Genomic DNA, 25,536 nt, shown 5'->3' with positions numbered 1-25,536 from the left:
CAGGGTTGCTCTGTGAGGATCCAGTGAAATATAGTTATCCCTTCCACATCACATAAATTGAGGCAAGGCTGCCCTCAATCTGGAAAGTCTGCATAAAATTTGGTGACCTTCCTTTTGTGCCAGAGAAGTCTGAATTTTTTCTTTTTTCTCTTGTTAACTGTGTATAATACCTTATATTAAAATTTGGATTGATATTTTACTGTACTATACATGTTTTCCTTGTATATCTGAGTTTGTAAACATTTTTTTGTGTCATCTGCTGGCCTTCACATGTCTGCAACTTCCACAAAACTACCCCAAAATTCCCATTTATTTTCTTATGCCAGCCCAAGATATATTGAAACCATGATACGTAAAGTCACCATATTTATATTTGACTATTATAACTACAAATTTAGCTATTGTAAATACAAATATCATTTCATTTTATCCTCACATAGCAGCCCTGATATTATCCCCATTTTACAGTTAAGTAAACTGAAGCAGACAGAGATTTGGTTTGGATGTGAGAAGCAGATAAACATATTTATCTGCTTCTCACATATACATGAATATTCACATATACACACATCTCTATCTATATATATTTATACTTACATCTATTTATTTATCTCTATATCTATAGATATCTATCTATATTTATATATATTTATAAATATCTATATTGATGACAGATGGATTGCTAGATAGATGGATGGATAGATGGATAGATGAATGGATGGATATAAAAACTTGTGGCTTAGGGGCAGCTAGGTCAGTGGATAGAGCACCAGCCCTGGAATCAGGAGAACCTGAGTTCAAATCCAGCCTCAGACACTTAATAATTACCTAGTTGTATGGCCTTGGGCAAGCCACTTAACCCCATTTGCCTTGCAAAATCCTAAAAAAACAAAACCAAAAAAACTTGTAGCTTAGAGAGACTAAGTGATTTTTTTCCAGCAGTATACACAGAGCTACAACCAGATCTTGTTGACTCCAAGTTTGTCATTCTATGCATTTGATTTGAATATGCCGTGTCTCAGATTTTGTAGGAGAATGCTTCCCAATCTTTGACCCTAATTGAGAGCAAGTACAAGTACATTTAGCACAAACACTGCCAACCATTTTAATGTAGCTGAACTGCAAAAGGAAAAATACCCTAGGGTCTGTGTGTTTGAAAAAGGGATAGGGTTCCAGGACCATCCCCTTCAGCTGGGCTCCCATATGGTCCTCTACATCTTTTCTGAAGTGTGGAAATAGGCTTCTGTCTATTTGTGCTAAAAGGGCAAGACCTAAAAGTGGACTATTGCAACTTGAAAATTGGATCTTAGCAGTCTTTGAAAATCTAAGGTGTTTTTTTTCATAAGTGTCAGTGTTTGAAATGTTAAGTCCTTTGAGACTTGGAGTTACTTTGGAGACATGAATGAAACCTAGTTTTACTATTGCTAGTATTTTTTCATCCTGCCAGACACTCTGTGCTTTTAAAAATGTATAGTTTCTTGATTCTTATAGATTACAGATGTTCTGTGGCTTACAGAACCAGATATTTTAACCACCTTTATTTGTCCCCAGTCATTGAAGGATGTTAACTACATGGTATAGAATCAATAGGTTGCCTGCAGCTCTACCTTGCTAGACCTCTTAAACTATTCAGGGTCAGCACTAGCTAGAATATGGATGAGAAATCACCCAGGAAGAGTCAAAGAAACTGCTATAGATGAATAGAAATCTTCTGAGAGAATGTTTCTTTCTGGAACTTGTTCAAATCCACTGTCCATCGCAGTCTTTTGATCACCCAGTTGTCTCAGACTTAACGGTTTGTTATGTAGAATGGTTACAGCAATGGATGTTGACCTGGATACACTCAATGTACTTCTGATTCTCCTCGGTTACAGCAATGGATGTTGACCTGGATACACTCAATGTACTTCTGATTCTCCTCCTATCTATCTGATCTCTCCTATTCAGTAGATCTTTGCTGGATCTTCATCTGGGTCATGCCTGTTAATCATAGATATCTCCCAACATTCTATCCCAAGTCCTTTTCTCTTCTATATTGTTTTATCTAGTAGCCTCACCAGTTTCCAGTTTCAATTATCAGCCCAATGCAGATAATATTCAAATTTATTTGTCAGGTCTTAGCTTTTCTCTTAACCTCCTGTCTTGCAACTCCAATTGCTTATTGGACATTTCAGACTTAATTCTTATAGACATCTTAAATTCATCATGTCCAAAACTAACCTTATTATCTTTCTCCTAAAACTCCCCTCCTCTCCAAATTTTTCTATTCCTTTGGAGGTAGGATACAGCTGGCCCTCACACCTCATGGCCTAGAATAAATTATTACAACAGCCCTACTGGTTGTTATTCCTGCCCTAAATCTCTTCCCCATTTTAGTATAGATTTCCACTAAGCTATCAAATTGATAATGTCAACCCTATTGTCTGCAGGGTCAAATATAAAATCTCTCTTTGACTTTTAAAATTCTTCATTACCTTTGAAGTTCTCCATTACTCCATCCTTCCTACCTTTCTGATTTTCTGACTCTTTATCCCTACCTTGTAATATGTGATCCAGTGACACTGGTCTCCTTGCTGGTCTTCAAATTAGACATTCCATCTCCTGACTCCAAATATTTTCCACTGGTTGTCCCTCATGCTTGAAACTGAACTCTAGCATAGAATTCTCTTTTTCCTCATCTCCACCTTCTACCTCCTTAAAGTTCCATCTGAAATCCCACCTTTCCTGATTATCCTTTAAAGCCTTCATTGGAAATCTCCAATTTATCTCATTATGTGTGTGTATGTGTGTCTTGTTCTCATGTTGTATCCCACATTGTACTGTGAATTTGCCTTTTCTTTGTATCCATAGCACTTAGAAGATGCCTGGAACATAGTAGTTCCATAAAATATTTATTAACCAACTAACAATACAAACTTTAGTTCATTAATTTATTAACTAATCAGAGAAGCAGGGTAGCTTAGTGGAAAGAGTATTGGCTTCAGAGTCGAAGGACTTAGAAATCTTGACTATGATGCTCATTTAACTGTGACTTTTGGCAACTCACTTGGTCTCAACAGACCTCTTTTTTCCCCCATTTTTGTAGTGATTGGTTTGAGCAGAGTTCTGATTTCCCTTTAGCCTCTATCTTGATTATCCTTTGTGAACTTCACCTGTGAGCCAGAGCATTAGACAACTAACTCTTTTGTAGCCATCTCTTCTTGTCCCCTGTGGAGCATTCAGCTGCTGATTGCAGTAAGGATGGTAGGTCCCATTGACATAGAGATAAAAAAAACAATAGTAGGTTACAGCACTCTAACAACTAAGAGCATGGGACAGTGATACCAAGAGAGTATCCTTCCTACTTCTTCTTATCTCATCACTTAGCTTTGAACAAGCATAAGACTTTGAAATGTGTAGTATCAGTTGATAAGGAGCCACAGAAGTAAGTGCAAAAAGTGATGGAACATAAGAGCTTGAAGAAGGGAGCAATAATTACCTGGGTAATGAAAAATGGACATATACCTATGGTCTCTCTCATTCCTTGTGTCCCAGCCACCATAAGGCTGTACCCTTGGCTTGGCTAATTATGTAATTTGGATTTTCTAGTATGCTCTACCTTCAGATAGAGAATATGCTTTTTGCTTCTTAAATTGTTGGGTGTATGTGTGTATATATGCAACTAGATGGTATAATGGATAACATGCCAGACCTGATGTCAAGAAGACTCATTTTCCTGAGAAATACTTACTAGCTGTATGAACCTGGGCAAGCTAGTCTGCTTGTCTCAGTTTCCTTATCTGTAAAATAAGCTGGAGAAGGAAATTGTAGTATATATGCCAAGAAAACCCCAAATGGGCTCATGAAGGGTTGGATACAATTAAAAGGACTGAACAATAACAAATCTCTATTTCTCTCTTTTTCAACCATACGTATCAATTTGTTGATATAGCAGCTTCTGATGAGAAAATCTCCCACAATTCAGATAAGCAACTTCTCTGCAATTTAGAAAGGTGCCTAGGACCTTGAAAGGACAAGAGATGTTCACTGAGTCATTCGGTCAAAAATTATCAGAGGCAGAGCTTGAAGGATAAAGTCCAAAATTTTCTTAATTCTGAAACCAGATCTCTAATCTATTTAAGTCATTGTCTCTCAGTAGATTTATATATTTGATTTAAAAAAAATTCATCACTGCTGCAGTAGTGGGTTAAATGGTCTCCTTATACAAGCTCTTAAAGTGTTTTGATATTTTAGAATAGATATAAATATACACAAATATGCAAATAGATGCAGATAAATACATATATTCATTCATTCAGTAAATATTTATTAAGCACTTACTATGTGTTAGACACTGTGCTGAGTTCTAAGAATACAAAAAAAGGCAAAAGACAATCCTTGACCTTGAGGAGCTTTTATTCTAATGAATTGTGTATGTGTATATGTGTATACACACATATATAGATATAATGTTGCATGTGTGCATATGTTGTATGTATACATGTGTGTATGTATAAAAGATATTTCTGTATGTGTATATGAGAGACAGACAGACACACTATATAAAATTTGGTCATTTTTCAATACCTTCCTCTTGTACAGTACCATGACTATCATTTTCTTTAAAGAAGTTATTCTTAAGTCCCCTATAATGTAATATTTAAGGGAGCTCAAAGTCTGGTAACATGAAACATTTTGGTTTGATTTTGGTGAGATTTCTTTGCTTTACTTTTTCAAAAATAATAAATTTAGAAATTTAGCTTGTATGAGTAAAACAGGACTCCAAACAAACAATCTGCTACTCTATTTGAAAACAGAGTTATGTTAATGAGATTGGATTGTTTGATATTGTTGAATTGTTTGAAAATAGAGTTGTGTTAATCGAATTGGATGCCATGCAAAGGACTTTAAAAGGAAATGGTTTTCAATGCTAGTCAGGTAGATTCTCTCTGCAAAGTTGTTTGGGGACTAGCATACAAGTCTCAGCTGAGTGATTTTGATAGGGCTAGAGTAACATGACTAATTTGCTGATGTCCCCTGTTCCAGAAGTGTATTCTTGGAATTCACAGGGCTATGGGTCCAAGGCTGCACAGGACAGCTAAGCTAGGTCAGTAAGGAATAGGCTTGTCTAGTTACTGCCTGATCTTTGGGGGAACTCACCTTCTGGACTCAAAAATTCTTACTTTTCCTTTTCTTCTTCCTCCCTTATCTAATTCTAGGATTCTTCTTCAGCTGGATCGGCTACAGTGGCTGGGCCCCGAACAAGTGCAGTTGGAGAACAGGGAACATCCCCAAAGGTCCAGCTTCCCCTCAATATGTAAGCCATCATTTTGTGTGTATTCTCACCCCACCCCGTTCCCAACCCTATGCTTGTTTGTGAGGTGTTTTAGTGATTCTTATTTATCATTACACCTTGAAATATGGTTCTCTGTAAGTAGCAAGGTTATCTGGACAGAAAACATGAATATCAAGAGTCCAGGGCGAGAGTCACACAGGATGGGAAGGCACAGGTGGGCTCAGAATTATTTGAGTGCGCATACAAATTAATAAAATAATAACTAACTTTTATATTTTATACCTTTATGTTTATTATTTTATAATTTTGTGTTTGCACAGAACTTTACATGTGTTATGTCATTTGATCACAGATCAATCTCAGTATTTAAGTATGAAGCAGAATATGTTAGTGAAAAAGCACTGTAGACTGGGGAATTGAGGAGATCTAGATCACAGGATCACAGACAAAGAAATCAGTAAACATTTATTAAGTGCCTATTGATGGATTATTACTCATTGGGGATACAAAGGTCAAAAAATAGACTATCATTTCAAGAAACTAATAGTATATTGAGATAGACAACAAGAAAACAGCTATCTATAATATAAAATGGAAATGGTCAACAGAGGGAAGGCACTAGAACTGAGATCAGGAAAGGAGGACCTTCTAATAGAAGGTGGGATTCTGAGAGACTTGAAAGAAGCCAAGGTTACTATGATGAGATAAAGAAAAAGAACATTCTAAACATGATGCTCAAAACCCGTGAAAATCTAGTGGAAGGGGGACCTCAGAGGCCATCTATTCAATTCCTTCATTTTACAAATGAGAAAACAGAGAAGTTGTGACTTGATCGTGACCACACAGGTAGTGGCAGCATTTGTACTCAGAACCTCTGTCTTCCTGTCTTTGCCCTGCCACTAACTAGATATGAAAATTACTAAATTTCTCATCTTTCATTTATTCATCTATAATATGTAAAAACAAGGACATTAGGTTTAAATGACTCCTCCCTTTCATTTCTGAGATTTCCAGGATATTCGAGGATATTTATAACCAGATGAATCATTGCCAGGAAGTGAAGGTGTCGGAGGTGTCTGTCTCACTTAGAAAATCTGTTCTAAATTACAGCTCTTCTAAAGGTACCCATAGTTTAAAAGCACATTCTTTAAAAGGAATGATCTCACACCTTAGATTATTTTTTTGCTCTTATCTTTTAGAAATAACTGGGTTTTTTTAATGACTGTTTAAGACAACATATTTGCTAGCTACAGCTAGCAACAAGGACTGGAGGCAGCATTAAATGAGGTTCTCATTAAAGATATGAAGGACCCTTGTCATTATGAAATGCAGCTTGCATAAACAAAAACAAATCCTAGGTTATCTCTGTATTTTAAAAAGTTGATTAATTTCAAAAAGTTTTCTAGAAGTGACTCAACTAATTACATTCACATGTATAGCCATGTACACATCCCTTAAGACTTATGTGGTGAAATATTTGACTTAAATTGATGGATCATCTGTTTCAGTTATCTGTTACTACAACCAGTCAACTAAAAAAGATTATTTATTCTCTGAGGCTCTCTAAGTATGATGATAACATAAGAGGTCTGTAGGAAAAATTCCAAATTTTAGGTTGAGAATTGAGAATGAGATTCAAGCTTGGGGTTGATCAAAGAGCAGTCACATTTAATTTTTGATCTCCCAGGTCAACCATTGGCAATTGTTCAGTACAGTTTGATTCACTTAATCTTAACTATGGGTTCACAGTCTCACAAGTCATAAGATTGAGATAGAGTAATAGGAGATGTGTTTCATCTTCAGAGGGCTTGTTCTGTTCTCTATATCATTCAAGCTGATGAACACCCATAGCAAGTAATTAATCTCTTACAACCTTTCCCCACATGTAGGCAAGAACAACAGTGACTAGGCTGTAGTTAGGGGTTCCCTAAAATTTGACACTCTTTTCTGGGTTGGAAAAGGATGTGAAGGACTTCCTCCCTGACCTAGGTATCACAATAACTATCTAGAGACAAAATTTTAAGAGATCTTTTCTGTGCATGCCAATTCAACCAAAATCTCCTAGGTTATCTCCACATTTTCTGCCACTGGAAAATATTTCAATTTCCCAGGACTAAACTAAACCAGAACAGACTCCCTCCTACCCTGCTTCCCTGTCCCATATTACTGCAGATAAAAGGAGGTCTCTTAAACCATCTGAAACCCATAGACACATTAAAAGGTTGCTAACCAAAGCCTTTATTGTCCCTTTTGTGCCAGGTACAATCCTGGATCTTGGGGGTACAAAAAACAAAAATAAAGACAGTCTCCCCCACCTATAGTCTCCTGGATAATAGCCAGCCCTTTCAGTTTAAGCTAACCCACCAATCTGACACTAACCAAGATAGAAACTGCAAGACATGGTTAAAAGTTCATTGTTCTCTACCTGTATTATTGGACTTTGGACCTATAGCTGTGTTTGGGGGGTGGTGTAACTGATGCTTTCCTTCTGTTGAATTTCACTGTAATTTCTATAATGATAAAAAGAAACTCATGGATCAAATTCTGACCCCCAAAACAAAACATGTGCTCCAGTGGGAATTTTCTCCCCTGAGCTGTTAAATATCTAATGTAGGAAAGGAAGTCTTACTTTCTGTCCAATGCTATGTTTTGAGTTGTTCTCCTAATGCTGAATGTGTGTATCACATAACTTGTTTTTATCAACCAGAATACAGTGGGGGGGGGGGGGGGGTGAGTGGGTGTAGTTGAGTGGTCAATACAATATTGATGACTCCCCTCCCTAAAACACATTTTTACTTCATTCCTGCAGGATAAAATGATATCTCTGACCATGTCAACTTATCAAATGAGAATTAGCAGATTTTCTGCAGTACTTGGATTCACTCCATAGCTCTTAGATATAAAAGCTCTGGGCTTACTCTGTGAAATGTACAGAAAGTTTGGTATCTTATGGTTCTCCCTAAAACTGTATCTAAAAAAAATAAAGACTAGGAATATAGCCTTTTTAGTGAACAAACAATAAAGCAAGCTGATGAATAGTGTCTACATATCAATCCCCAATAGCCTGATCACCAAAACAGCCCTTTGGAATATACTTTACACCTCAAATGGAAAAAAAATACTGAACTTTTGAATCAGGGATCCTGGTTCTACATCTTGGCCTCTGTCCTCATGAGCTGTGTGACCAGGGAAAATGTTAATATCTACATCTATAAAATAAAGATTGATAATTTTTTACAAGGAACTCATTTTGAAATCTTTAGAAACATTCCATGAGTTATCATTATTATTATTTTAACATCAAAGTCAATATTTATTGTTGTACTAATCTCCCTCCCCCCCCCCCATCTTACATGGGTATAGTTCTTGGTAGTTAATGAGTTGCTTGTACAGACATTATATGCATAATTCCCCATAATGAATGGATGAATTATGTAGAAAAAGTAATATTTACACATGAGAATTTAGGTGATTTGCTCAAAGTAGTAGAGTTACTATTGAAATTCAGATACCCACTCTGATTAAATTTAATTGACCAAGTGTATGATTTCATTATTGGAGGGAGTTACTCCCAAGAACAGACTAGCACATGCTTTGCAAATGACAGTTTGAGAAAGTTGCCTGGGACCATTGAGAGGTTAAGTGACTTATCCAGGAGCACACAATCAGTATGTATCTATGTGGTTCACTGGATCATTGACCATATGGATCTTATTATCCTATAGAAGGTCCCTAGGTTTTATTCAGGAAAGTGCTTCAAGAAGTCTACCTGTCATATTACCAGATTCTTAGTTTCTGAATTGTTAGGCCTTCAAATGTCTAGCTCAGAAAATCCAAGATGAACAAATTAATTTTAAGATCTTTGGAATGAGATTATTTTTTCATTGGTAGAAATCAACTCCACCCCTTGCACATGCATAAAGTTGATCTCCTCCAATGAAGAAAGAATCCCATCTCAGTGGGCTTTGGCACTTGGGACTTTGGGACCCTGGGGAACATTAATAATAATTATAAGGTAGTCTATTCAGAGCCAAGTGCACTAAAGTTGAGGTCATGCCCAAAACAAAAAGGAAGAAGAAGAAAGTGAATAAGCAAGGCACACTGGAAAATTGGAGTCAGAATCCATGGGTTCAAACCAGCTCTGTTACTTGCTCTGTGACTTGGAATGATTTGCTCTGGATTTCAGTTTTCTCTGCTGAAAAATAAGGGGTATGTATGAAAGAACCCCCCCCCAGCTCTTAAATTCATAATACTATCATGATAAAAAAAATACTTTGAGAATTCTTAGAATCTCAAGTAATTCAGTTTCCAGCAAATCCCTTCTATTTCCTTCCACTCTTAGGAAAAATGTAGATTACCCTCATAAGCAACTTCTTACAATGTGGTCATATTCATTCTCAGCCAGTCTGACCCTGACTCTCCTAAAGAGAGAGGCAGAATTCTTTGAAGGATCCTCTTTGGAGAATAAGAAATGCTATTACTTAAAGAGACAGAAAAGAGTATGATTGCCTCATAACAGAGAAATGATATAAAATTAATGAATATTAAAAAGTTGAAGTAATTTTTAAAAAATAAAAAGTGGGAATAGTTGTTAAAATTTTTAAAAATAAATTAAATTAAAAACTAAAATAATTAAAAATAAAAGAGAAAAGATTAAAAAATACAAAGTGGACAATTAACAAGTAATGAAGACTTTGCTCTAGTTGGTAGCATGGATGAGTGACTGTTGTGCTAAAAAAAACAGTCAAGTCTAAGTACAGAAGGTATAGGGCATATTCTCATGAGGACACTAAAGCAAATAGGGAAGCATGCTTCCTGAACCAAATGCCAGTATTTGAAAAGAAATGTTATACTGACCTAAGGGAAGTACCAGGGATGCTTAGGGGATAGGCAGAAGGAATTGGAATAAACTCATTGCATTTTGTCTCAGAATGATTGGACTAGGAATCCCAGAAGCTGGAACAGACAAAAGTATTAAAGGTACCTATTGTCCAAGAGGCAGTGTGGTATTGAGGACAGAGAGCTGACTTTAGAGTCAGGAAGACCTGAGTTCAAGTCTCACCTCTGACACATTCGTACTATGTGACCTAGGGCAAGTCCTCATTACTTGAGTGCACCAGATAGCTCTATAAAAGTCCAGAGAAAGTACCAACTGACCTTCATTAGTGGAGAAGTTTTCTGAGTAGGAGTTCCCTACACAATTGAATTCACAGATGCAGACCAAAAACAAATAAAAATCTTGACAATTCTCTTTTCATTACTGGCCAGTGAAGAATGTTATTCAATTTCCCCTCTCCCACCCCTACTCTGTTTTTAGTAGTTCCATCCTCTTCTTGGATGTGAATACTCAGCTTTTGCCTTCTTCCTATGGATTTTAGTTCAAATAATTCAAGAAGATAAGTTTTTAGTTGCTACTATTTCATAGAGAAGTTAATGTATTTGTGTCTATGGAATTATTGGGGACTTTGGGAGTGGGAAAAAGGACAAGGAGATTGATCCCTTATATGTTTATGAATTTAGTTCTTCCTATTTTGAGATCAAAGCAGTTAGGAACAACTGATAGAGTGTTGGCCCTGGAGTCAGGAGGACCTGAATTCAAATGCAGCCTCAGAAACTTCATAGTTCTGTGACCTCCAGTATCTTTGCCAAGAAAACCCTATGGAAAGATATCCATGAAGTCATAGAGTAGGACACAACTAAAAAACGACAACAGCAGCAATCCCGAGATCTGTAGGGTATATGCAATATGATAGCAGAAAGAAAAAAATGTAAGTTTTCAGTGAAAACAAAGGTAAAGAAGTGTGGAAGTCTGCTATCTACAAACATCCCTTCCTTTCACAAGCATCCTTTGCCAGTACAATTAACATTCCCCTCTACCCTACCAGACACAAAGTTGTCCTTGCAAAGAGCTGGCTCCCCAAAAGAGCCAGCCACTGACTATAAGAACTTTCATTTCTTAGCACTGTGGAATTCTGTCCAATTTTGCCAGGAAATTGTTTGTCCAAAAAACTAACACTCCTAACAGAGTTTAAACCAAACAGAAAGGTTGGGGCAACCCTGAGGGTTAGTGACACTTATTTGGGACTCCAGAATGCCCAGGGATTGAATAGAGTGGGCCCCAGGGAGAAAGAGAATGCTTGGGGGCATTCAGTTGAGAGGAAGGCTGATCCATTCCTTGTGATATAAATCACTCTTCAAGTGTGGTCCATCTGGTGCCTTTTTTTCTGAGTCATTTTTGTAAGAAAAACAGACCCAGAATGACATATTCATCCACACTAGGCCAGTGTCTTACTACACCATTAGTCACATGTATGATATGCAGATACTATGTGTAGAACAGTGACATGCAAGGAAAAGAAATGATCCAACAAATACCATCTGCTTTTTGTTTCTCCTCTGAGGAACTCAAAGAAAAGAAATCATGAGAGGGAGAGATTTTTCAAGGTGAAGTCACACTTATTGACATTCTAGTTCCCCCAGCAACGTACACCTAGACACTGAACTTGAAATATTTAAACTAGGGGATGAATTACTCACTGGATAGTCATTGAGCAAATGTAAAATAAAGAAGAAAATACCAAGCACATGAGGGCCATGTTAAACAATCACTGCCCCTTGCTCTTCTTTCTGCAATCATCATAACTGAGAGCTAAAAGCAAAGGAGATGAAAGAATGCAAGGGCTCCCCTCCAACTAAGCCTCCACATAACTGCTCTCCTAGGGAAAACAAGGTACCACTTTCAGAGCTGCATTCAGTAAGGTTTCATTTCTTTGTTTTAACTTTCTCTAGGTGTGATGCTAAGCTTGTCTTCAGTTTTATGAAGTCCCATCAGCTACTTCCTATTCCTGGAGGTGATGGAGCTTCCTGCCAGTAGTAGGAGCATTGTGGGGATATAATAGTCATGTAAGGATCAAGGCTTCAAATAGGACCTGAAAGAAGTAGGATCCAGATAACTGATGGCTGATCACAGGATTTGAAGTAGGTTAGAATTATCTCTGGTAATACAGGATGATCTAGGGTCATAGCACCTTAGATTTAGAAGTAGAAGGGTGATAGAAGTCATCTAGTCTAGTCTTCTTCATGTTGAAGCTCAAACCAAGGCCCAGAAAATAATTTCTTCAAGGCCACATTAGCAAGTTATACAGATGGAATTTATATCTAAATCCTCTGACATTAGAATCAGCATTCTTTCACTAGTTTAGTATTAACAATGTGTTCTATAGAAATTCTATAGCAATTAACTGTGTTCTATAGAAATCTAAGGCAACATTTCCCAAACTAATATGGTGACAAAACACTATGGGACTTAAAGTATGTTCATTGAACCAATAAATACTATTCTAGATTTTGTGAGGATACAACATAAAGGAAAGTTGGGGAAATTTTAAAGCAAAAATAAAGGATATCCACACTATTTTCAAATTGAAAAATAATATCATTTATGACTATGATTTAATATTTTACAATACATTTATCATTATATTTATATGAGATTTAATATGACTTTGTTATTTAATATTTTAGCATGAAAACATAAGTAGCAGCAGTAGCAATAGGAGTTGGAGTAATAGCAGTAGTATCCCTCCCTACTTTATAGATGAAAAAACTAAGATTCATAGAGGTTCAGTGATAGTGATATAGCTGGTAAATGAGAGCTAGACATTCATAAATATGTGAACTGAGTTAGAAGCAAGGATGTACTAGAGCCAGCTCAGGTCACTTTGTAAGAACAGATTATTAAGTTTTTATTTTTAAGTTCATATTAAGTATGAGTGTTTACGCCTTGAAAATCAACAAAGGCTGAAATCAGGATTTGATTTTATTAAACATAACACAGTGAAGGAGAAAACATTCGTAAATATAGATTAATATTAAAAGTGGACAAGTATTTTCAGAGAGCCAGTTGTGAAACACTTAACAGAATACCACTTATTCAAAAGAATTTTTAAGATTAGGTGGTCCAATCCCCTCAATTATAGGAAGTAAAGACCCTAAAGGTTAGTGACCTGCTCAAAGTCGCACAGTTAGTGAGCAACAGAATTAGCATGATTTCTTTGTCTTCATTCAAGCTGATTGATAACATTATCAAAACCAGTAGTTCCAAGTCCAAAACCCTGCATCATGTATTTATAAACTTCCAATTTGACATAGAACAGAGGTTCTTCACCTGGAATCCATGAATTTGGGGTTTTTTTAAAGCATTTTAATACTTTCAGTATCATTAGTTTCTTATATAAACCTATTTTATTCCTTTGAAAACATTATTCTGAAAAGGTCCAAATTTTACCAAATTGCCAGAGTGGTCTATGATATAAATGAGATTAAAGAACCTTGATATAGATGCATCAATCAAAACATTTTTGATATGATTGTTCGGTAAGCCCTACATTCACCTAGTTCATAAGCCAGTTCCCATTTCTTTATCCTGTTTACCAGGACACCATGATTTTGGAATTCCCTTGATCATCTTGTTTAATGACCTTATCAAAAAAATGAAAATTAAGTTAGTCTGGTGCAAGTTCTTCATAGTGAACCTGGACTGGCTCCTATAATCACTGTTTCTCCTTCTAAAGAACTATAAACCAGCTGTCTAATGGGGTTCTGTGATATCTGTGTCCTTTTCACTGTTCATAGTCTTCATAATTTGTCATTTTCCAAATTTTGGAAATTAATCTATATTTACATGTCAGTTTTCACTGACTTCCTCAGCTTCCATTATTTCCATTCCTATCATGCCTCAGCCACTCACAGAAATGTCTTACTGGATTTTTATGATTGGGTCAGTTAAGGTTGTTCAACCTTGCTGTGACCCCAACCATTCCCTTCCCAGAATTCTTGACTCTCATTTTCCCTTCTCTGAGCATAATTTCCTATCTTTCCATCTGTACCTTTTCACCTTCCTGAACTTAAGTCTTTATGCTATTGTGAACTTTCTACTAATTTCATCTTATATCCCAATGCTCTTTTCTATCATAGTAACTAATAAGAATGTTTGTCCATCATTCTTGAAGAAGACCATCAGAGAGGTGATGCCAGGACAAACCCATGAATTGAATTTGAGTGATGGGGTGCTGTGCTAAGTTACCAGCCTCACTTTCTCCTCTACAGTCATCTAGGTCCAGTAATCAGATATGAATCAGGAAGACTAGATATGGCCCTGGATGTGAGACAATCAGGATTAAGTGAATTGCCCACGGTCACACAGCTAATAAATATCTGAGGCTGAATTCAAACTCCTATCTTCCTGACTTCAAGATCAGTGCTCAATCCACTGTGCCGCTTAGTTGCCCTAGTGGTGCAGTGGATGGAACACCAGCCCTGGAGTCAGGAAGATCCGAGTTCAAAATGGATCTCAGACACTTAATATTTACTTTCTGTGACCTTGGGCAAGTCACTTAACCCCAGTGTCTTGCATAAACAAAACAAAAAAAAAAGGAAAGGAAAAAACATCCTCTAAGTGTTAGGCAACTGTTTGGGAGCAGGAGTAATAGACAAAGTCTGAACTTATCTAAATGCTTTATTATACCTATACAAAAAGCTATGGGAAGAATCTGCACATGCATAACTTGTATTTATCTGCCTTCTGGATAACTAATGGTACCTCATACTCAGTAATCCCTATCCTGTTTCCTCCCAACCCCACAGTATTTATTAGCATCACCCTTGTCTTACCTGCCCCCCCCTCCAAATTACTCATCCATCAGCCCCAGGTGTTTTTGCTGTCAATTCTCTTGTTATAATATCATTGATATGTCTTAGCACAAATCTAGATCAGCTTTGTCCTACTAAGGTTAATCAAAAAACATTTATAAAGTTCTTATTGGTGCTAAAAAATCAGTCATTGCTTTCAAGGAGTTTACATGGAGACAACATAAGTAATTAGATGAGAGATGCCTACATCCATGAGCATTAATTGAAATGAGAAGCCATTAGCAGCCAGGGAATCTCTTGAAGAAAGTGAGATTCACACTAAGTCTTGGAGGAAGTTAAGAGATCAAGGTGAGGGAGCAGAGCATTCCAGGCATGATTAACAATCAATGCAAAGGGATTGAGATAGGAGACAGTATTAGGTTCAAAGAACTGCAAGTCATCTGTATCTGGATCACAAAATGTGTTAAGAAGGAGTCAAATATAAGAACATCAGAAAATTGTGAAAAGTTTTAGATGTCAAACAGAGGCATTTATATTTGATCCTGTTATTAATAGGAAATCACTGGAGTCCTCTGAACAGGAGACTTTAGAAAAATGATCTTGGCAAATGGGTGGAAGAAGAATTGGAGTGGAGAGAGTTGAATCAGGGATTATAGTTAAAAGGTTATTGCAGTATATACCACATAATAGATGAAGAGGGTCAAATCTAGGGTTATGGCTAAAGGAGTGAAGAGGACTTAAAAATTTTGTGAAGATAGGAAAGACAAGATTTGTTGGTGGATTGTGTATTTGTTATGAATGAGATTGAAGAGTTAAGGATGCCACAGACATAGCAGGACTTAGTGACTGAAGATGATGGTGACTTCATAATTTAATTTATAGGAAGGTTTGAAATGGAAGAGTTGATAGGAAAGACAGCAAGTTCCAATTAAGACATGTTGAGCTGACTATGAGATTCTTACTCTTTCTTGAACATATAGTAATTTTATGTTTTCATATTGCTTCATTATTCAGTTCATGATCTGGCTATCTTGATTTTAGTCTCTGCAGATTATACATTGGCAGATTCTGTATCCCAAATGTAAGGAGGCAGTATCTTCATTTTCTCCCTTCCATCTTGTCTTCCTTATACCCTTGAGATAGCTTGTTTACAATAATACTTTTTTTAATATGAAGCCAATGAGGGCAGCTATGTGGTACAATATTTAGAGTAGCAGGCCTAAAGACAGGAAGATTCATCTTTCTGAGTTCAAATCTGACCTCAGATACTGTCTGACCCTAGTCAAATCACTTAACCCTATTTGCCTCAATCTCCTCATCTGTAAAATGAGTGGAAGAAGGATATGGCAAACCACTTGAGTATCTTTGCCAAGGAAACCACAAATGGAATCACAAAGACCAAAATGACTGAACAACAACAACAACAATAAAGCCAGTACAGTTACTGTCAATATTGAGGGTCTTTGTCTTTTATATCTTGGAAGATTAGAATAAACCAATCTCTGCTGCTTATATAATGTAATCCTTTAGCTAACCCTATTAGAATATTTCCTATTCTGCCAAATTCTCAGCATTGTGCTGGCTTTAGTTTTTCATTTTTCAATTCAAAATTAGTTATTTCAGCCATGCAATGCCCTCCATGTTCAAATTCCTTGTCCCTCTGTCTTTAAATAGTTTGCACCATGATAATCCCTATGCCTGAATTTTCCTGCTCCTAAGACCTGAAGTATACTGTTGGAAAAAATGATGAAATCCTGGTGACTGGGTCTACCATAGATTCATACTGTCTAAGCTCAGTTGAGCATTTTTCCCCTACCAAAATCAATTACTTCATATAGGTCTTTGGTCGTATTCTTCCAGGTCTTTGTTCTTTCAGTCATTCCTCTATTGTCATTTTTCTCTCTTCTATGAATATGATTAAGTCTCTCTGGTCTGAAAATATCCTGTATTATGTTATCCACCACTTTCCTCTTGCCCTCACCCAAGCTATGTTCTCTCTTTGACTTCAAATAGCCAACCTGGGCTTCCTTAAAATGGAAGTTCTGGGGGACCCAGTCAATCAGAGGGAGAGTCCAAAAGAGTAGTAGAATACTTTGAATTGATGAGGTTCAGAGGTAGATTAAGTTTCCAGGGTGAGGAGGTTTCTGGGCAGTGTAGAGAAAAACTTGTACTACAGTCTGAAAATGATAACTCTTGTTTGAGCATAGTTGTTTGCATATTGTCTTTCCCATTATAATGTGATTGCCTTAAGGTGAAAGATCAATTTTGCCCTTCTTTCTGTTCTCATCACCTTAGGGAAATGTCTAGCACAAAACAGGCATTTACTAAATGATTGTTGACTAAGTGGATTTCTTCCAAAATATCTAAATCCTCTCTATTCTCTTTTGTTGGTTTCTCTTCCCCCTCTTACTTTCTTTTTTAAAATATTTTATTTATATTTTTCCCAACTACATGGAACAATAGTTTTCAACAATCATTTTTACAAGGTTTAGAATTTTACATTTTTCTTCTTCCCTCCCTTCCCTACCCCTTCCCTGTGATAGACTGAAATCAAAAATAGGTCATACATGGGGTGGCTAGGTGGCACAGTGGATAGAGCATCGGCCCTGGAGTCAGGAGTACCTGAGTTCAAATCCGGCCTCAGACACTTAATAATTACCTAGCTGTGTGGCCTTGGGCAAGCCACTTAACCCCATTGCCTTGCAAAACTAAAAAACAAAATTAAAAAAAATAGGTCATACATGCATAATCATGCTAAACATAGATCCATCTTATTTATGTTATGAGAGAAGAATCAAATCAAAATTAAAAAACAACAGAGAGAAAAAATATAATACATAAGATAACTTTTAAAAATTGAAGATAGTAAGTTTTGGTCTGCATTTAAACTCCACATATCCTTCCCTGGATATGAATCCCAAGTCCTTTAGAATTGGCTTTGATCATTGTACTGATTAAGTGAAGTGAACAAGTCCATCATGGTTGATCATCACAGTGTAGTTGTTGCTATGTACAGTGATCTTCTGATTCTGCTCACTTTATTCTGCATTATTCCTCATATTTTCAAAAAGTGAATAGTCTCCAAACCTCTTCTCTTCTTTCTCATTGCTCTGGTCTTGGTGATCTCATCTATTCCCATGATTTGTCCCATCCTGAAGCAATAGATAAAAAAAGGAGGCAGAAATAAATGAGAAGAATATTGTAGAGGTGAATCAATGAAGAACAACAAGAGGGCACTTTGTTCTGAAGGTAAAAATGCATAAACCAGAGTCAAGAATAGTAAAACTGAGATTTTCCAAAACCCAACAATTTTAAATTAAGTCTCTACACAGACTCTAAAGCTATAGATCCAAAAAAAAAAAAGAATGAAACAACTTCCCAACTCAAGATATCTTGGAGGAACTTCAGGAAAGGTCTGTCTCTGGGTTGAAGGGGCATCTAGTAGCGTAGACAGAAGAGCGGGAAAGCCACTGGGAAACTCTTAGCCACAGCGAAATTCTTAGCCACAGCTCAGGTCAAGACACAGCAGTGAGGGTCCCAACACCATGTCAGAAAATAAAATTTGAGCCTGGGGAACACTGGTGCAACAGATGGGACTGGGTTGTGCTATCCTAACACAGGGAACAAAATGCTACTTGGCAATGCCATAGGCAAATGATAAGCCAAGGATCAGATCTCAGATCCTACTGGGCTTTACAAAAAGCTTGGTACTATACTCCTTGAGCCCTAGGTATAGAGCTCACCTATGAAAATGAGCAAGGGGGAAAAAAGTGCTAACCATAGAAAGCTACTATTCTGATAGGGACAATAAAAATGCTATTTCAGAAGAGGAGAGCAGTAACAATGCCTATATGTGAAGCCTCAAAGGAGTTTGTGAATTGGCCTCAACTTCAGAAAGACCTTTTGGAAAAGCTCATAAAAGGTTTTTAAAAGCAAAAAATGAGAGAGGAAGAAGAAAAATTGAGAAAAGAAATGAGAGCCATGCTGATGAGTTATGAAACATTGAGAGAAGAATTCAACTCCTTTAATAGTAAAATTAACCAAATGGAAAAGGAAAACTACTTGAAAATGATCAGTGTTGGAGAGAATGTGGGAAAACTGGGACACTTAATGCACTAGTGGTGCATACCCTTTGATTCATCAATACCACTACTAGGTGTGTATCCCAAAGAAATCATAAAAACTGGGAAATATCCCACATGTACAAAAATATTTATAGCAACACTTTTTTTGTAGTGGCAAAGAATTGGAAATTAAGGGAATATTCAGCAGGTGATGAATGACTGAACAAGTTATAGTACATGAATGTTATGGAGTGCTATTCCATAAGAAATCATGAGTGGCTGGACTTTTGAAAGGCATCAAAAGACTTGCATGAACTGATGCTGAGTGAAGTGAACAGAACCAAAAGCAAATTGTAATACATTAACAACAACATTGTACAATAATCAACAGCTCCTCTCAGTAGTTCAGTGATCAAGTACAATCCTCAGAGACCTGTTATGGAAAATGCATTCATTCGCATCCTGAGAAAAAATTATGGAGTCTGAATGTAGAGCAAAGCATACCAGGTTGACTTTTTAAAACTTCATTTATGTTTTTTTTCTTTCTTTCTCATGGTATTTTCCCCCCTTAGTTCCTCATTCCTCTTTCGCAACATGACTAATGCGGAAATATGATTGTTGGCTTCCATGGGGAGGGTGGTAGAAAAACATGAAATTCATAAACTTGCAAATAGATGAATAGGAAAACTACCTTTATCTTTGGTCTTTCAGTCATCCCTCTATCTTATCTTCATTTTTTTTCTCTTCTATGAACATGGTCAAGTCTCTCTAGTCCTGAAAATAAAATAAAGAAATAAAGAATTCCTAAAAAAAATAGTCAGCCCAGAAACATAAATTGGAGTCAAATTATGAAGGGTTTTAAATGCCAGATGGGATTCTGTTTTATCCTGGAGATAATGCCATGATCATTGCTTTAGGAGTATCACTGTGAAGCTATGATGAAGACAGATTGGAAAAGGGAGAAGAAAATAATTAGGAGGCCTTTGTGTTAGATGAGAGGTGTTAGATTGAGGGCTGACTGAGGATGGTTGTGATGTGTGTAGAGAAAAGAGGATGAATGCAAGAGAAGTTAAGGAATAAAATCAACAAAATTTGACAAGTGAGTGGTTAATGAGTTTCTTCCACTTTTTTTGAAATTATTGTTGTGATGATGGTGAGTCTAAAGTGTCATGAATGACTCCTAGGGTTTTGAACTTCGGTAACTGGAGGAATGACAGTCCCCTGAATAGAAATAAGGAAATTAGGAGGAGGGATAGTTTTATGGGAAGAATTAAGGAATTCCAGTTTGGATTTGTTGAGTTTTGAAATGCTTATGGATCATCAAGATGGAGGTGTGCAGGAGGAAGATAGAGTTGCAGGAGCTCAGGAGAGATGAGGGCTGAATATGTATTTTTGTTAATTCTCTGCACAGAGATGATCTTTGAACCTATAGGAACTAATGAGATCATCAAGAGATTATAAAAATAAGACCTAAAACAGAGTTTGAGGATGCATCCTTACATAGAGACTAGAATATAGATGATGATCTTTCAAAAATTAAGGATCAATTAAATAGGTCCAAAGTAAGCTAGTAGAGAGCATTGCCCTGGAAAAAACAGGCTAATAGTACGAATTACAGCAGAGAAATAAGAAGGACTATGAAAATAATTTTGATTTTATTTTCAATGAAAATTTATTGCATTTATTAATAAATATATTTGGCAATATTTTGCTAAATATTTTGTAGTGGGGATAGAAGCTATACTGGAACGTGATGAGAAGTGAATCAGAAGTGAGAAAGTAGAGGCAATGAATGTAAGTAGCTTTTTCTAAGATTGACTGTGAAATGGTATAAAGATATAAGAGGATATCTTGAGGAAATGGTAAGGTCAAATAAATATTTTTGAAGTCGAGGGCAATCTGGGCACAGAAGAAAACTATTGAATGTACAAATATTGAAAATCAAAGACCAAAAGGGGATGATTGAAGGGGGGAATACAAAGGGAATCATATCAAGGGCATTATTATAGGGGTTGATATAGGCAAGCACATTTCCTTACAAGAGCCTGTAGAAAAAGTGGAGAAAAAGAAAGTTGAAGTGATTTGAAGTGTAGAATTGGATAGGAGAGAGAAGAATGCACAATCTTAGTTATCTTTTCAGAAGAAAACAAAAGAGAGATCCTCTGCTGAGAGGTGGAAAAGAGGCAGGGACTACATAGTAATGTCAGTCTGTCATCATATCCTAAATTGAAAAGTTGCAAGAGAAAACATAGAAATCTAGTTATATCCCTGGATTTTGTGTCATTAGGTATCTTATATGAATCACACAAATTGGGTAGAAGTTGGTTCATAGTACTTTTGTCTGCTCATTGCAAGATTTTGTCATTTCTTCTAAAATACTATGTGTATATTTATGTACTTGATTCAAAAGTAGAAATTTAAAATTAATAACAAAGATTCTTTTAGGAAGAAAAAGGCTCTAGCCTTAGTGTGGTTCAGTAGAAAGAACCCTAGCTTTGAAGTCAGAGAACCTGGGTTCAAATCTCATTTTTTGAGTTTTACTATTTTTGTGATCTTGGACAAACCATTAAGCCGCCCTTGGCCTCAGTTTTCTTATCTATAAAATGAAAGGGTTGACTAGATGGTCTCTGAAGTCCTTTCCAATTCTAAATCTGTTTTCCTTTAAATATAAATAATTTACATATTCATGTTTAAGTAAAATATGGTTTTTCATTTCCTTCGGCAGCTCATTTTATGAATGAGAAAAATGAGACAAATAGGATTAAGTGACTTGCCAAGGATCACACAGCTAGTAAGGCCTGAGGTCAGAATTGAACTCAGGGAGATGAGTTTTCCTGACCTTATGCCCAGCACTCTATCCATTGTGTCACCTAGATGCCCAGAAGTCAGTGGCAAAGTAAGATATGAAGTTTATAAAAGATTGAGAAAACAGCATTAACTCACTTCTCAACATTAATGAGCATAATTTTTTTACAAAGAATTTTCACTAAGGAATATACAATATTATAAGTATTAATCATACTTGATTATCAAGCAACTTGACTTATGATTTCACATTCCTTTTTTTAATTTTAAAAAAAAGTGACTAACACCCTGCTTTATTTTTGAATTTTGGGTGTGAGTTTGATGACTGTGAAACGTGAGACACCAAGAGCCCTGACTAAGCATAGTGTGGGCAGTCGCTTTTTCTACATTTTTCACAGAGTTCTCCCAGGTGACCTGGGACAGCTGGCTCTACCAGATATCATTTCAGATTTTATGATCTCCTGTTTGGACAGCTATTTATTTGGCTAACATAGTCAGTGGACATAAGGCACAAGATGCTCCCACACTGGGAAAGGAAAAGGAATGAGAGAGTGGGGCTCATTTGGCAATAGCCTGTTCAATTACCAATTACCCTGTTATCTCATTTTCCTGTCCTGCCCCAGCTGTTTTATGGTATCAGTGACATAAGTTGAAAGGTAGAGGTAGAGGGAGGAGTGGTTCAGGTGGCAGCAGGGGAATCATACTTGAAGTCCATGGAGTAACTTATGCTGCTTATTCTATGTGGAGGTACATGGCATTCTCATAAGTGAAGCACCTTGAACACCAGTATTTCCCCTTCTATTTTGGGGAGTAGTATTTATTCACTGTATTTATATTCCCAATGCCTAACACATTGTTGTTGTTTGTTGTTTAGTTGTTTCAGTGAGGTCTGATTCTTCTTGACTCCTGATTTAGGGTTTTTTTGGCAAAGATACTGGAATGGCTTGTCATTTCTTTCTCTAGCTCATTTTACAGATGAGGAAACAGAGGCAAGAAGGGTTAAACAACATGCCCAGGTCAGAGCTAGTAAATTTCTTAAGTTCAGAATTTGAACTCGGGTCTTCTTGACTCCAGGCACCATCTAACTACCTTCAAAATATAGGGATTGTGTTAATTCTAGTTAGTCAGAGGGGCATGGCATGACCATAAGGGATATCTGTGGGTAAGATCATAGGTTCTATTTTATCTTTCCAATAATCAACTCTGGACTTGTCTTCAACAAAACTCTATGACCCTTCTCACACACCACTCCCAGCCCTACCTTCCTGGATCCATATTGCTACTTCCTAATTGCTGAGGGTACCTAGTCATATAGACAAAACTTACAACCCAATTTCTTAATGTTATTACACTCTTCTCCCCAGATGACATCATGTCTGTGGTAGGTACCAATCAGTGGTACTCCCAAATAGTAACTAATGAGGAAGAGCCCTTGGTTTTCAGAGGCACAAAATGAAGTATACAAGATGAGTAGATATGTACAAGCTTTGCTCTGCATTATAAATCTCTATCTTTCCCAGATATCTTCCTTTCCTACTTTCCTTTCCAAGGGGATGTCAAATAGTAGCTAATGAGGAAGAGTCCTTTGGTTTTCAGAGGTACAGAATAAATTATACAAGATGAGTAGGTATGCACAAACTTTGCTCTGCATTACAAATCTCTACCTTTCCCACATATCTTCCTCCTTTCCAACTTTCCTTTCCAAGAGGAAGTCACTGAAGTCCAAAACCTTGACATCATCTTCAACTCCTCATTTTTATTCTGTATGTCCAACTCTTGTTACCATAACAGATGCTCTCTTCTCTCTATTCACACAGCTGTCATTTTAGTACAATCCCTCATCAAATCTCACCTGAACTCCTAAGTGATCTCTCTGCTTCAAATCTCTACTAATCCAAATCACTTTCCAGACAACTAAGAAAGTGATTTTCCTAAAATGTTATTTCCCTATTTAATAAACTCTGGAGACTCCCTATTGATTCTATGATGTATTGATCCTAGGATCACATATTACTTTCTTATCATTTCATCCTTTTTAATTTCTATTTTTGTGTAAATTTTAAAATTGATATTATTATTACATTAATATCTTCTATAACTTGTCAGTAGGTAATTAAATACATATAGGGCAGATAGCTGGTGCAGTGGTTAGAGTGCTAGGCTTAGAATCAAGAAAACTTGAGTTCAAATTCAGCCTCAGACACTTACTAGCTGTATTGTCCTTGGCAAATCCCTTAACCCTGTTTACCTCAGTTTCCTCATCTATAAAAAGAGCTGAAGGAAATGGCAAACCATACCAGTATCTTTGCAGAAGTCAGACATGACTGAGCAACAGAAATAATTATATAACAGATTATAGAGTACATATGCAAAGGTCTTTTATTGATCAAAGTATTAAGGTGAAAAATTTCAAGACTACTTCTTTAGCCAAGTTGTTACTGCATTTATCCCCTGCTGTTTCTTTTCTTTTCTTTCTTTTGTTTTAAAAAATTTTATTTATTTTATTCCAATTACATGCAAAAATAGTTTTCAACAATCATTTTTAGAAAGATTTTATTTTGAGTTTTTACAATTAATCCCCCATTCTTGCTTCCTTCCCCTCCACCCCCACAGAAGAAATTCTGTTAGTCTTTACATTGTTTCCATGGTATATATTGATCTCAGTTGAATGTGATGAGAGATAAATCATATCCTTAAGGAAGAAAAATGAAGTATAAGAGATAGCAAAGTTACATAATATGATAACATGTTTTTTTTTCCCAAATTGAAAGTAATAGTCTTTGGTCTTTGTTCAAACTCCACAATTCTTTCTCTAGATACAGATGATATTCTCCATTGCAGATAGCTCAGAATTATCCCTGCTTATTGCAATGAAAGAATGAGCAAATCCATCAAGATTTATCATCACCCCCATGTTGCTGTTAGAGTGTTCAATGTTTTCCTGGTTCTTCTCATCTCCCTCAGCATCAGTTCATGCAAATTCTTCCAGGCTTCCCTGAATTCCTGTCCCTGGTTTCTAACAGAATAATAGTGTTCCATGGCATACATATACCAGTCTGTTATGCCATTCCCCAATTCAAGGACATTCACTTAATTTCCAATTTTTGTCACCACAAACAGGGTTGCTATGAATATTTTTGCACAAATGATGTTTTTACCCATTTTCATCATCTCTTCAGGGTATAGACCCAGTAGTAGTATTGCTGGATCAAAGGGTATGCACATTTTTGTTGCCTTTTGTGCATAATTCCAAATTGCTCTCCAGAAAGGTTGGATGAGTTCACAGCTTCACCAACAATGTATTAGTGTCCCAGATTTCCCACATCCCTTCCAGCATTGATCATTGTCCTTTCTGGTCAAATTGGCCAGTCTGAAAGGTGTGAGGTGGTATCTCAGAGATGCTTCAATTTGCATTTCTCTAATAAGTAGTGCTTCAGAGCAATTTTTCATATGACTAGATCACTTTGATTTCCTCAGCTGTAAATCGTCTTCCTCTGACCATTTGTCAATTGGGGAATGGCTTGGTTTTTTTTTGAAAATTTGACTCAGTTCTCTGTATATTTTAGAAATTAATGCTTTGTCAGAAATATTAGTTTTTTCAGTATGATTTTGGCTTATTTATTTTATGTTATTATAATAATTTTGTTGTAAGAGTAAACATAAACCCCCTTCTCACCCCACCCCAAGAAGATGAAAAACCTTAAGTATGGTGAGAGAGAGAAAAAAAATGTACTTCAGTCT

General features: G+C 36.5%; 1 protein-coding gene across 4 annotated transcripts in view; it reads left to right on the top strand.

Annotated features, from left to right (window-relative positions):
- SH3RF3 (SH3 domain containing ring finger 3) overlaps nucleotides 1-25,536 on the top strand; it is a 572,589-nt gene that overhangs the window by 425,396 nt on the left and 121,657 nt on the right. For all 4 annotated transcript variants that reach the window (XM_074192142.1, XM_074192143.1, XM_074192144.1 and 1 more), the window contains one exon: nucleotides 5,199-5,296. In XM_074192142.1, coding sequence (XP_074048243.1) covers nucleotides 5,199-5,296 — 98 coding nt within the window. The remainder of the gene's footprint in view (nucleotides 1-5,198; nucleotides 5,297-25,536) is intronic.

Source organism: Macrotis lagotis, chromosome 6 (assembly GCF_037893015.1).
Source record: "Macrotis lagotis isolate mMagLag1 chromosome 6, bilby.v1.9.chrom.fasta, whole genome shotgun sequence".
Classification (NCBI taxonomy): domain Eukaryota; kingdom Metazoa; phylum Chordata; class Mammalia; order Peramelemorphia; family Peramelidae; genus Macrotis; species Macrotis lagotis.
The sequence above is the reverse complement of the archived record's forward strand: the minus strand, read 5'-3'. Positions and strand labels throughout refer to the sequence as shown.